This window comes from Mesoplodon bidens (genome assembly GCF_964165515.1).
Source record: "Mesoplodon bidens genome assembly, chromosome: 2".
NCBI lineage: Eukaryota > Metazoa > Chordata > Mammalia > Artiodactyla > Ziphiidae > Mesoplodon > Mesoplodon bidens.
Window position 1 is genome coordinate 56,231,877 of NC_138177.1, and position 14,124 is coordinate 56,246,000.

The 14,124-nt window shown below is 41.8% G+C and overlaps 1 protein-coding gene across 4 annotated transcripts in view; it reads right to left on the reverse strand.

Moving 5' to 3' along the window:
* LPGAT1 (lysophosphatidylglycerol acyltransferase 1) overlaps positions 1–14,124 on the reverse strand; it is a 110,224-nt gene that overhangs the window by 68,014 nt on the left and 28,086 nt on the right. Inside the window, exons 1-3 of one of the 4 annotated variants that reach the window (XM_081225512.1) lie at positions 9,927–10,099; positions 9,472–9,666; positions 8,328–8,588 (exon numbers count right to left, since the gene is read on the reverse strand). In XM_081225512.1, the coding sequence (XP_081081638.1) occupies positions 8,328–8,565 (238 nt within the window). In that variant the 5' untranslated portion in view covers positions 8,566–8,588; positions 9,472–9,666; positions 9,927–10,099. Of the gene's footprint in view, positions 1–8,327; positions 8,593–9,471; positions 9,874–9,926; positions 10,100–14,124 lie in introns of those variants that run through there. The other 3 variants (XM_081225511.1, XM_081225509.1, XM_081225510.1) reach the window with 3 other exon arrangements.

Genomic DNA, 14,124 nt, shown 5'->3' on the forward strand with positions numbered 1-14,124 from the left:
AGAACGTGTGGCATGTGATGAGGAGGGCCCAATAATGGCAGATCTCAGAAAGCAACAGCAAAAACACACATTCTTAAGGAGAGGGATTTACACTGGCATGCTGTGGCTGTGTCCCTCCAGTCACAGCTGCAAAGGAAGGAGTGGCAAGTCCAGAATTGATGGCAAAAAGCCTCCTAGACTCAGTCTGGTTTGGAGAGGCAGAGGACTTGTGGCAACACAGAGAACATACACAGGCGTCATATGTGAAAAAAAACTATCTCTGAGGCAGAAATCTGGAAATATACCTTGGCCCCATCCACACCTCCTACAAATAACTGAGGAAAATCCAATTCACTAAATCACAGGGAATAAAAAGGTAACTGGCACAGCACTGACTTGGAGATACTATAAGAAAAATGGTAGAAACGAGCAGCATAACGTACCAGCTGTCAAACAATACTGCTAGAAAAACATTACAATGGAGAAGATAAAAACTATAAATATTCTTGCATGAATTTAAGAAAATCAATGAAGCCACCCCACTACGAAGAAGCTCACAAAGCATAAATAAAATAAGAACTCAAGGAAGAACTGTCTAGACAACAGGAACAAAGGAAGCATGAATTGGCAGAACTCAAGGAAGAAACAGAAGAAAAAGCAAAAGCATCACAGAAATGAAGAAGAAACTGAAAGCAGAACAAAGAGACATTGCAGAAGACACTGTAAGAGACATTAAAGACAGAAACAAACAAGTGAAAAAGTGTTTAAAAGGATTAAAGAGAAAATAATAAATAAAAAAGATATACAAAGGGAGATCCAACAGATATATAATTAGGGTCACCAAGAAAGAAAACCAAAATGATCAAACAGAATAAATATTTAAAGTTATAATTAAAGAAAACTTTCCTGAAATAAAAATAGATTTGAATCTACATATTAAAAGGCACACATGTGCCAGTATATCCTACACCACCATATCCTAGTAAAATTACTAAATATTAGAGACAAAGAGAGAATCCTTTGGGGCCAATAGGCAAAGAGGTCAAATCAGTAATCATAGGAAAAAATTCAAGTTGGCTTCACACATCTCTACAGCAACATTTAATGCCAGAATACATCTGCACGACACCTGTAAGATACTCAAAGAACGAAAGAGTGAGCCAAGGATTTTATACCTGCTAAGCCATCCTAAGTGTAAAGCAACAAAAAGAAGTTCTGAAAATGTTGTAAGAATAATATTCCCATATTATTTTCATGACTCGTTATTGAGAAACTACCACAGGATAAACTTTAACCAGCTGCAGGATAACTGGGAAAAACTTCTGCAAAAGTGCTTGGGTGAGCATTATATATATTTAACTGAAAAATTAAGACTAAAACAGAAAGAGATAAAGGTGATAAAATAGAACACAAACATTATAGGCTATAACAATGTATAAATTCAAATAACAAAAATTGGGTGAAGGGAGAAATGGAGCAGGAAGTATAATAAACTTACTGCCTACCTTGATGTAACAGCTGGGAGTCAATAGATAGACTTAAAGCTCACAAATCAAGCAGTAGAAGTAAAAGCATACATAATAGTGCAAATGTAAATACAATTGTGAATAAATACTATTCACTACTGACTAAAACTGGGTGATGCAGAAGAGAAAGGGGAAGAGAGAAGAGAGTATTTAAAAAGAATTTTACCTTTCTTCATAGAAAAAAGCTAATAGTTACTATGAATAGAGAACTAAAAATATCTTATAAAGTAGCTAATAAGACAAAAATACAAACCTTTCTAATATCAAAAGAACAAAAAAGCAAAGAAAGACTACACAGTGAAAGACTTAACATTTATATAATTAAAAATAGAAAGCACAAAATATAATGACAGAGCCCAGACAAAACATGTCTGACATATCAATAAATGTAAACGGATTCAACTCATATTGAAAGAGATTTTCAAATTGACTCATAAAGCAAAACCTATCTCCATGCTGATTTACAGATAACATCTAAATCAAAATAATTTAAATAGTTTGAAAATAAAAGGATGGGCAAAGATATACATGGCAAATGTAAAAAAAAGAAAGTAGGAATTATTTGACCCAGCTCTTTCTGACTCCAGAATCTGAGGTCTTACCTATAAACAAAAACTGCAAATAACGTTTCATGTGCTTCTGTAATAGTGCATGTATAGGGTATGTGTACATGAATGAATATACCTTATATATTTTTAAAAACTGTAACAAATTACTCAATTATATACAGTTTTTGAAATGAGACTAGATATCAAATTTCTGAGTTTAAAGAATTTAGTAATATTTACCTTTAATGGTATATAAAAATTTTTCCATATAACAATCAAAACACTACTGAAAACTCCTCACCTGGATTTATGTCAAGATCAGCTGTCAATCTAAAAGCATGCAGTTAACTCCTTATTCTATGACAATCTACTGTCAAGCACTCAAATACTAAAATTTGAGTTGTTCTCTGAATCTTAAGGAAGTGGCATTTTATGAAATTTATAGCATACTACAAATTATTCTGTTGAAGCAACAATTTTCTTTTAACCTCTTGCAGAAATCCACAGCTATAATATTGCTTTCAGGTGTTAAAGATCTGTAGCTTCAGAAAGAGATTTCACGCCTCAGAAACAAAAATATGGGTAGTAAAAATTAAGAAACATTCTAGGAATATTATATAAAGGTCAATAATGGCTCTATAAATACAAAAATACACTTGTGGCAGCATGAACTCAGTTAACGCATAAGAGGAAGTAATTGTGAAATCTGTGCTTCAATTTCAACATCAATAATAAAAGGGGGGATAATAATAGTACCAACTTGGGGCTTCCCTGGTGGCGCAGTGGTTGAGAGTCCGCCTGCCGATGCAGGGGACACGGGTTCGTGCCCCGGTCTGGGAAGATCCCACATGCCGCAGAGCGGCTAGGCCCGTGAGCCATGGCTGCTGAGCCTGCGCATCCGGAGCCTGTGCTCTGCAAGGGGAGAGGCCACAACAGTGAGAGGCCCGCCTACCGCAAAAAAAAAAAAATAATAATAATAGTACCAACCTGATAAGATTGTTGTGAGCATTAAATGACTGAAACACTTAGTACACTGCTTGGCTTATACTGCAATAAATGTTAGCTAATATTATCATCACAAAGATATAAATTTCAAACTGATGTATTATTCAAATCTTTTAAATCTATTATAATTACTGATGATAGAATTAGCCCCACAGAGAAATATTTCCCTAATGGAAAAAAAAAAGAAAGTAAAGCTGCGCCTTTCCTAAATGCCCCACTCCCTCTCTGCTACCACCTACCCCTGGAGCGAGATCAGGAACCCTTCCTCTTTCATCCCATGGTACATCTCCATTAAAGCATTATACCAGGATGTGTTCATTGTTGTTGGCACTGTCTTCCCCACCAAGGCTACTGTGAACTCCTTAAAGTCAGTGATTATGTCTTTATGCATCTCTACACCTCCAGGGCACCTGTTCCCACACATAATATAAGCTCAATTAAGGTGTGTTAAATTAACAAATGTGGTATTGTAGGTTTTGTGTGTGTGTGTGTGTGTGCGCGCGCGCGCAAGTGTGTGAAAAACATGATCCAGTTCAGGGTTTATATTCTGTGGATTGCAATGATCTTGATTACAGACTGAGCTGCCTTAGCTGCCTACCTTCCTGAAAGGTCTGTTATCAAGATCAGGAAGGCAGGCAGCTAAGGCAGTTCAGCTGGGACCAAGAATGAAAGACGGGATCTTTCAAGAAATATTTAGACACTTACAGAGTACCCTGTGAGCACCAGGCAATGAACCGGGCTCTAGGGTTGTAAAAAAGACCACATCTCTGTCTATAGAGAGCTCACAGCCCGGTGGGCACGGAGCAGGTAAGGATCTCCCTCCTACTAGTTAAGTAGAGATGTTAAAGCTAGATCAAGACAGCTGATGCCCAGAATTCTCCTAAATTTCAGTGCTCTTTCCACGAGAACAATGCCTTTCAAATGTTGACAGGGCTCATAGTAAAAAATGTATTCTGTAGCACTACCCAGTACAGACACATAAACTTCTGATCTTTTCTATTTAATTATTTTCTATTTCACTTTTTTTTTTTTTTTTTTTGCTGTATGCGGGCCTCTCACTGCTGTGGCCTCTCCCGTTGCGGAGCACAGGCTCCGGACGCGCAGGCCCAACGGCCATGGCTCACGGGCCCAGCCGCTCCGCGGCATGTGGGATCTTCCCGGACCAGGGCACGAACCCGTGTCCCCTGCATCGGCAGGCAGACTCTCAACCACTGCGCCACCAGGGAAGCCCTCTATTTCACTTTTTAAAAATGTTCATCTTGACACATTAAATTGGTTTATGACTCAAAGGTGGAAAAATACTGCTCTAGAAGATATATTTTAAAACTCTCCCTAAAATGTCAAAGTCAGATATAATTCCTAATAATTAATTTTTCTAACACAATGAATGTCCCAGCAAAAAAAAAGTAAAACACTATCAAATAATCAAATAACCCCCAAAGACTAACACAGAGCCATGACAGCTGTCACTTGGGGAGTGGGAGGAAGCTAAACCTAATCTCCATCAGCTTTCTCTAAAGTAAATACCCGATCTAAGGGAAACAGCTATTGCTAAGCAAAAACAGGGGGCTTGGTGGCAAGTCCCCTGGCACCTCAGCTCTCTTCCAGCCAGGCTGTGGCCCAAAAGACTCTCATCATTCTACACAAGAAATTCTGGAGCTTCCACTTACACTGAATATTTTTAAATTATTTTGTGTAAGAGACTTTAATTAAATGTGTTTGGATGGGGAACAATGAATAAGTGAATGAAAATCAAAATAAACATCTTATTTAAAAAAAATCTCTCACTGGGCTTCCCTGGTGGCGTAGTGGTTGAGAGTCCCCCTGCCGATGCAGGGGACACGGGTTCGTGCCCCGGTCCGGGAAGATCCCACATGCCGCGGAGCGGCTGGGCCCGCGAGCCATGGCCGCTGGCTGGGCCTGCGTGTCCGGAGCCTGTGCTCCACAACGGGAGAGGCCACAACAGTGAGAGGCCCGCGTACCACACACACACACACACACACACAAAAATACAGAAAAAAAAAATACAGAAAAAAATCTCTCACTGATATTTGCCAATCTTCACTTAAATTGAGGGCAGGGGAGTGTACTGATTTACCCCAGATCTGAATAAAGCATGTAGAATTGAATCATTAATTAAGGTAATAGGTTTTTTGGTTTGCTCTTGAAATAAGAGAGCAAGGCAGTATACAGCTTTTCCTCAACGTAAGATGCTTATACAGCACTTCCCACTAAAGGAAATGTGATAACAACAATCATCACTACCTAGCTGCATATGAGAGATGAAGAAACCCCAATATTCTGAGTTATTTCAAGAAATGTATTCCCCTGAACAGATGTAAAGTCAGAAACACGCAGAAAGACCAGAAAATCCCTTTCCCTCCTCTGTGTCCACAGACAGTACTCCAGCTCTGAGAATGCAGATTAAGTACAAGAATGTTCAGTCAAGTTCTTGGGCTTACTAGCCTCACCATTCCCCTTCCAAGAAGCATGTCTGAGTTTAAAGGACTCATTTTTTGTGACATTTGCCTCAAATTAAAGGACAATTTTATAAAACTTTAATAAATCTTCCTGTCTTCCCCAAAAGAAATCTGTTTAGAACTATGTTGAGAAAAATATTCTTTTATAAAGATAAAATGCATTTTTTTCTAAGAAAAAGGAGAATGTCATACCTATTATTTATCAGCTCCATCCAGTAGAACTTTCTGTGATGATGGAAGTGTTCTATTATCTCACTGTCCAATACAGTAGCCACTAGCCACCTAGTACCGAGCACTTGGAATGTGACTGGTGTGACTGAGAAACTGAGTTTTAAATTTATTTCATTTTAATTAATTTAAATTTAAATAGCCATATATGGCTGGCAGCTACCATACGGGGCAGTGTAGATTAGATAATCAACTTAAGTCCTCAGCAGCAAAGCTGAGTAATTGACTTACCTTAGACAGAATGTCACAATTTGAAAATATATTATATACCAATATTCAATTTTCAGCTTCCTAATTAATATTTAGTTAATTAACATTTAAGGTTTCCTCAGAAGTGGCTTTTCAACAAAGTTTGGCAATTTTTATTCTAGAACGTGAACATAACTAGATCTGCAGAGCAGGATTCCTTTGGCAACGTTCAATTTTCCATCTGTGAAACTTAAGCACAGGGAAAGGGGAAAAAAAACAACTTAGGCCCACCCTCCTCTTGATACAAAGGTAAGAAATAAAACACATAATCTATACAAAGCCTAATACAACCTCCTAGATTCTTCTGGGAACATCTGCTCACCAACCCTTGCTTATGTTTGCTTCTTTAGACCCAGTCGTGGCTTTCAACAAAAGTCATTCCTACATTTGCTTGACCTCTTGACTGTGCTCTGTTATGACCAGACCCTCTAGAAGTATTCTACTTATAGAAAGACCATTTAAAATGTACATACTAAAATATCCTATATTTAAATGAGACCAACTGATCAAATGATCAAAAAGCAGTAGCTTGAAGAAGAGCAGATGCTTCAGAGAGACTAAAATATGCAGATCATGCCAAGACCACCTTCCAAGCAGGTGGCAAAAGAAAATGCATAGTTCTATAGCAGCAAGGAAGAGACTCCCCAAGAAAATATGCTTAAAAATACACTGCAGCCTTGCTGTGGCCATAGGATAACTAACTTTAACTTCAATCAGCACCACTGCACTCCTTACAATCTCAAGGTAAATGCCAAATTATTTTTTTCAAGCTTCTCATCATGCTAATACTTACATGCAAATATTCCACAAACACACACACAGGCACAAGTGTTTCAGTAATTTCATTATTTTTAAGTAGAGTGAACTTCTAGAACTTGTATCTAAAAATACTATGAGCTCATTTAAAACAAGCAAACTTAGGTATACTGTGCAAAGAACAAAGCCACTAATACCGCATAGCATACTGGGGAAAGCTCAGATTATATAGAGCAAAGCAATTCTCTGACAGCAGTGCAGTTCAGGTAAGAATTCGACACCATAGATGAAAACTTCATTGTTTTTTCTCTCCCACTACTACTGCTACCACCAGGTCCCAAAAAAAGGACTCAAAGTTCACCTACTGTATCTAAAGAGCACTGGGATCTCAACAAGACACGTAACAAAGAAGCAATGCCTACACTATTCCCCAGGCTTCAGGTCTTGCAGAATAATAAATGGCATTGACAGAAGGAGAAAAGGCTTCATCTGGGGCAACTAAGAGCACTCTGATCTAGCAAGAGACTGTCAGACTCCATAAAAGCTGTGTGCTGTCAGTGCCCTCACATGTGTGATTAAAATCTGGAGATGTAGCCTGGGCAGGAAAGAGGGAGACAGAAAATTTTCAATGGGGAACTGCAGTGCAGTTCCACCCTAAGAGTACCCTCCTCACTCTTCCAAGATACGACCTACAGCATCTGCGGCACTATCTCTAAGGAGCTTATCAGCTATAAAATTCTATGATAAAGCCTCAATGTCTAAGACAAATGCCAGAAACCTCAGTGCTTTTTTCTTTATCCTAATTCTTAGAGGAAAAAAGTCAAATAAATATAATAAACAATACAGAATTTTCACAGCAGGGGCATAAGTTCTCAAAGCACATAAGGCTTATAAACAGAAAATAAACACTACTTATTCAGTTCTTTAAAAGTTTGCTTCAGAATAGAATTAATAAAAATCTACTAAAAGACACTCAGAAGATAAATTAGCTTAACAGGGATAAAACTTAATTTCTTATACTTAATATTCTAATATAGAATTATGAGATAAAACATAGATTCTAGTAAACAAAAGAAACACGTAACAGAAAAGAAAGCCATTTTTTGCTTGGCTTCAAATGTGAACACAGTACGACAGACTGTGACAAAACTTATTAATCTATCTTAGCACAAATGGGGCTCAGTACTTTTTCTTAATGCCCAATGATTATGGGCTAAATATCTCACCTTTTCATTTTCCAAGCCCTGAATCCCTATAAAACTCACTCCTATTCCTCTAGGAGAGCTTTCACAGACTGGTTTTAATAGACGTCAATCATTTTAAAACATTATTTAAGGAATTTATCAATATATAATTACGAAATTATACTTCTGAAAATTATGGAAAAAAACAACTCAATAGAATTGTTTTCTATTTATTTTTTCAATAGTCAAAGCATCTTCTGCCCAAAGTGTAATATATATATATATATATATATTTTTTAAATCATGGCTCCTGACTTAAGCATAACATTACAAAATTTTTAATATGCATTAAAAAAGTGCTCTCACTCTTACCTGTATATCCAGCATACCATCCCCAAGAAGCCACCATTCCTAAAAGCCATTTGTACATGATTCCTTCAATATACCAGAAGCGCTTACTGTCCAGCAGTCGAAGGGGCTGAAGCACAATTACATAGCAGATGTACGAGGAAATAGCAACCAGGTTGTTGGCGACCATGAAGGCAAATCTCATCAGGGCTTTCACCAAGATCCAGCCCAGCCACGGAGCTTCTTCCAAAGTCACAGCCATTCTCACATTGGAGACTGTCCTGTCTTTCTGAGATGAAAAGAAAATTCATTTAAAAAGGAAAATGGATTAAACACATCTAGATAGTCACCAACAGAGAAATCACCTCCAGCACAAAAATAAATGAAAAAATCGAGGATCTAAGCTTTCCTAGTGTATTACCTCGGCGATCTGTCCGGGAAATTCCAGATGGGGACAGAGAGCAAGGGAGGAGGAGCTGCACAAGGTCAAGGGAGCTGTTCACGGAGGCACAGCTAAGTCACAATATATTTAGCAAATGATAACACTATTCCCACCAAGTAATCTGTGGCCGGCCAGCACCGCGTCTGACTGCAGTCTTCTGTTGGACTTTAACGAAGAAAAATAGACCCACTTGCTTCACACACCCTCAGTATCTCCAAACTGACGATACGAGTGAAAAGAAGACTAAAACGGGGACCTCTCGATCAGATCTCCCAGACACTGCGACATCGGTACCCTCACCACGACCCTTCCTGCACTGATTCATTCCTTTAAAAGGTCTCTCGCGTTAGCAAAAAGAGTTAAGTTAAAATTGTTCATTTGCGGCAAATCGGGTCTTGTGTTCCTTTTCGTATTTTATTTTTTTTTACAGAAAAAAGGGGGGGCGGCAGAAAAGAAGGCAAAAGGGTGAGAGGAAGAAAGTGGGCAATAAGGAAAAAAGGATTAAGGACAGGAGTAGGGGGAGGGGAGCAATAGCAGAAGGAGGTGGAGGCAAAGGGCCAGGGATGAGGAGCACCGTTCCCGACCAGAGGGCAGGGAAACCAGGGATGATGAAAGAAGCGGGGAAGAGGAGGCAACGGCAGCGCTCAGGGGGCGGGTGGGGCCCGCCGCGGTTTCCGCGATATGGAAGGGTTAGGGCGGCGGTCTCGGCCCGCGCGCCGGGCTCACCTCGGCGGGCGCGGGCGGCGGGCGGTGGAGCGCGGGAGCCGTTGGGGCCAGGGGTCGGCGGCCCGGGACGCGGTGCTGCGCGGCGGCGGCGGCGGCGGGTGTCCCCGGCCGAGGAGTCGCGGTCATGGACCCGGCAGCGGCGGCCGAGGCGCGGCGCGAGCGGGCGCGCGGACGCCCTACTCCCCTCGCGGCTGCCTGCGGACAGAGGGACGGCAGGGACTCAGAGGCCAGACCTGTCACCGGGGCGGGTCCCGGGGAGGCGGGCGGATGCCCAGCACCCCCGCCTCCTTCTTGGGGCCTACCGCGCTCTCGTCCCTCATGCCGCCGCCGCCGCCGCCACCGCCGCCTCCTCCCCGGACCACGCGACTACGACACCCCTTCCCCGGCCCCCCAGCTCCTCCCCGGGCCCAGCCCGCCGCAGCCCCGGGGCCTGAGCCCACCGAGCCTGGGGTTACCTCGGGCTGGCCCGGCCCCGGCTGGGGCTACGGGAGCCAGAGGAGCCGGAAGAATGCATGGCAGGCGGAAGGAGGAGCGGCGGGGCCCGGTCCCGCTCCGGCTGCGGCGCGCCCCGCGCCCCGTCCACGGCGGTGCCGAGACTCGGTCCCCAGGGCCCAGCCGCGTTCGCCGGGGCTGGCGGGGAGGGGCGGCCGGGAGGAAGCGGCGGGAGTAAGGACTGCTGCAGAGCCGCCCCCAGAGCGCCCTCTAATGAAGGCGCGGCCGCCGTCGTCCGCCTGCTCAACCCGCGCCGGCGCCAGGGATCCCGCTGTCCGCGGATCGAGGCCCTTGGGGCTGCCTGGCCCCTAGGCCGGGACTTGGCTCAGCCCAGGGCCGAGGAAGAGGGCCGCTCGGAAAGATCTAGGAATGAGCACCAATCCTTACACCACACGAGTGATTTGGTCCAAATTGAGAGCCGCTTTTTAGCCAAAACAGCCGTTTTTCATTGTTAGGGCTCTCCCTCCTGACAAACGCGATCGCTGCCCAAACTGGAAAGCTGTCTCCTTGAAGACTGAATGTCCTCTTTTCTTTCCTAATGAAACCCAGTTGCTCTCATGGCTTTTCTTCTGAATCTCCCCAGAGTATTAAGGTCTAGAGTTTACAATCAATTCATGTTAAGTGCCAAAACTCTTGTTCCTGGAAAGCACCTGGAAGAACATTAATGACAATTCTGATGCCCCATCCATCCTCTCGACCCCTCCGCCCCAAAAAGAATCCAGGGGGAATGAGCGGTCTACACAGAGACACTGAAATTTAGTTAGTCAGGGAGGGAAAAGCACGTAGGCAGTGACAGTCATTGAGTAAGTGCTCAAAAATTTGTGGCCATAAGTACCCCGGACAGGCCTGGTTATTCCCGAGGTACTGTAGCTGCATTCTGTTTCAAAGGTTGGACCACCAGAAGAAAAATAGAGAAATAGCCCAATGGCCTGCCCACCTGAATATTCTCATATGGCCTACCTAAATTTCAGTATTAAAAAAAAAACTTATAAAATCTTGTTATATCCCTTAAATGGGGGTAGGGGGGTGCGCATTTTTTTGTGCTCCTAGTGAGCTGCCATGTTTAAATCAGAATGCCACTTATTCCGCCTACAAAATGTTTATCACTGTGTTTGTTTTGGACTCTCAACGACTTCTCTCTCTCTCTCTCTCTCTCTCAACCCTTAACTTCAGCTCCTCTTTGGTTCACAGATGAAGAAAAGAAAACTTGCCTTACGAACATGTGAAAGAATATATTCTATTTCTATTCCCTTGGGTGATGAGGAAATATGAAAGCACAGAGCCTGGCTGAAATAATTTATTAGATTTACTTCCATTTATTATTCATTTGTTTTTATTTATATATGTTGCTTATCTATTTCACCAATATTATATTCTAACTATACAGGGCATAAAAAGGCACAGACCTTGTCAGAGGTCTTTCTGTATAAGATCAAATGATGTACAGCAATAGAAAAGTTAAATATGACCTTTCTATTCCTTGTATTTCCTCTGAGAATTTAGGTGCCAGGCAATAGCATCTTTAAATAAATCTCATGAGAGAAATAATATATGTACTGTAGATTATTGTTTAAAATATCATTATACTCTTAAGTGGGTAAGACAGGTAAGGCACATATTCTTCCAAGAATCAAGAATAAACTCCCCTAAGATTCCATTAGGTCCATCCCATTCAGCATTCCTCACATACTGGCAAACACTGGCTGACACCTGGAGAGAGAGAACCTACCATGTGATCTGTACTGGGTTCCTGGATCACAGAGCATCTGCCAGGGCTTCAGATACTCCAGCACTTGCTTAGATGTAATTAGTACCAATCAGTCATGCCCAGAAAAGGGCCAGAGGTTGGGCAATACCTTGCACAGTGGGGATCATATATATATATATATATATATATATATATATATATATATATATACACCTAAATATATATAAATATATGAAATATATAATATATAGTTTTCTTCTATATTAGTATCCATAATCGTTTTACATAAAATATGTTAGGACTTACAAGCTTAGAATTTTTTAGACAAGACTTGACTACAGCTTTATTTAAGCCATTTCAGCAACTCTTGTTATTAACAAGGTTGACCTTAAACAGTTTTGTGAAGTAAACAATTCTCTCTTCTTCTCTATGTCCCTCTCTTCTTCGACTAATTTCCCTTTTCCCCTCTTGATACTGAAATGGTACTAGTTTCCAAGGGGCACTGAAGACCCCACCTAAGACCTCCACCCCCAACAGACAACACTCTTTAAGCTAGAACCTTCTTTCTCACCTATCCAACATTGCCTTTCCTTAGTTCAGCCCAGTCTTTCCTGCCTAGTGTGGTAAACTAATCCCTGCTGAGTTGCTAATGGCTAAAACCCACATTCCCTCTTCCTGAAGTATTAACATTTTATAAAGGACTTCCTTAAAAGCGTTTCTGTCGGTAGGTTCCCAGGTACTGTAGTGGAGAAGTATTCTTGTAAGATATTTTGGAGAGGCTATTTCAGCAAGTTCCTTGGCTGACAGAACCTACGAAATCATGTTGTACCCCTAAGAATAAGACAAATTCAGATTTAAAATTGTCTTTTCCTAACATAATAACTAAAATAATGACATGTTATTGATGATTATGTTAAAATAGTAATAATAGCAGACATTTATTGATCACTTTCAACACTGCAGGCCCTGTTCTCAGTGCTTGCTTTCCATGCATCAGCTGATTCATTCTTCACAAAGACCTTATAAGGACCTACATTTTACTGGTGTAGAGATTAAGGGATCTGCCCCAGGTCACTTAGCCAGCAAGTGGCAGGGCTGCGACTCGATTCCCAGTTCTCAGGCTCCAGAGCCCATTCTCCTGACCACAAACTACAGTGCCTCTCTAGGAGAAGCTGGTAGAAAAGCCACTCTCCACCAAGAGGGTGAGAGAAAGAGAGAGAGATTGAGAGGAAGTTTCAGAGGATGCTACTCTTCTCCAGCCTCATCTCTTATCACTCCCTTCTCACACCGTCTTGAAAGGATGCACTGTGCAACTTCACACATACAAGCTCATGCATTTTTTTGTTCATGCTTTTCCCTTCTCTGTGGTTTTTTTTTGTGGGGGGGGGGCGTGTGCTGCACTACACAGTTTGTGGGACCTTAGTTCCCCGACCAGGGATCAAACCAAGGTTTCCGGCAGTGGAAGCGTGGAGTCCTAACCACTGGACCAACAGGGAATTTCTCCTCTCTGTGTCTTTTTGATCCTAGTCATCTTTGTGGTCCAGCTAAGATATCAAAGGATCCATACCCCCAGCCCCACCCCCAGAATTCATTCTTTCTCTGTGTGCATTCTCATATCCCAATGTTTACCATACTGTAACAGGCTTGGATGTTTTATATTTCAGGTTCTCTGCTAAAATTAGAGGTTCCATATCACCTGTCTTTCTCATTTTTTTCCAATGTCTAGCTTAGTGCCTTATATTTGGTAGGAAAAAAAATTGAATTCAATGTTTACTTAATTTATTCAGACTAAATCATTTCATTTTTTAAAGTTGACAGTAGGATACCTTGAATGGTGACATCATCACCTTTGTCATCATCACCATCATTATCCAAACCATAGCCAGAAGCAATAAATGTTGCTCATACTTCATCTTAAAATGTATTTCAACCTTTAAAAAATGATTGTTTTGGGCTTCCCTGGTAGTGCAGTGGTTAAGAATCCGTCTGCCAATGTGGGGGACACGGGTTCGAGCCCTGGTCCGGGAAGATCCCACATGCCGCGGAGCAACCAAGCCCGTGCACCACAACTGCTGAGCCTGCGCTCTAGAGCCTGCGAACCACAGCTACTGAAGCCCACACGCCTAGAGCCTGTGCTCCGCTACAAGAGAAGCCACCGCAATGAGAAGCCCGCACACCACAACGAAGAGCAGCCCCTGCTCTCTGCAGCTAGAGAGAGCCAGGACACAGCAACGAAGACCCAACGCAGCCACACACACACAAAAAAAGATTGTTTCAGTGGCTAGAAGCACCTCAGCTGAATCACTAAGTGTACAAAATAATATTACCCCTTTTATTATTAAAATATCTTCCTTCCTCATTCTCAAGCTATCATCTACTCCCAATCCGTCCTAGATGATGTGGTTGTAGTATTTGGCTTAAAGTACCATTTTTAACATTTTAGTTTCCTGCTC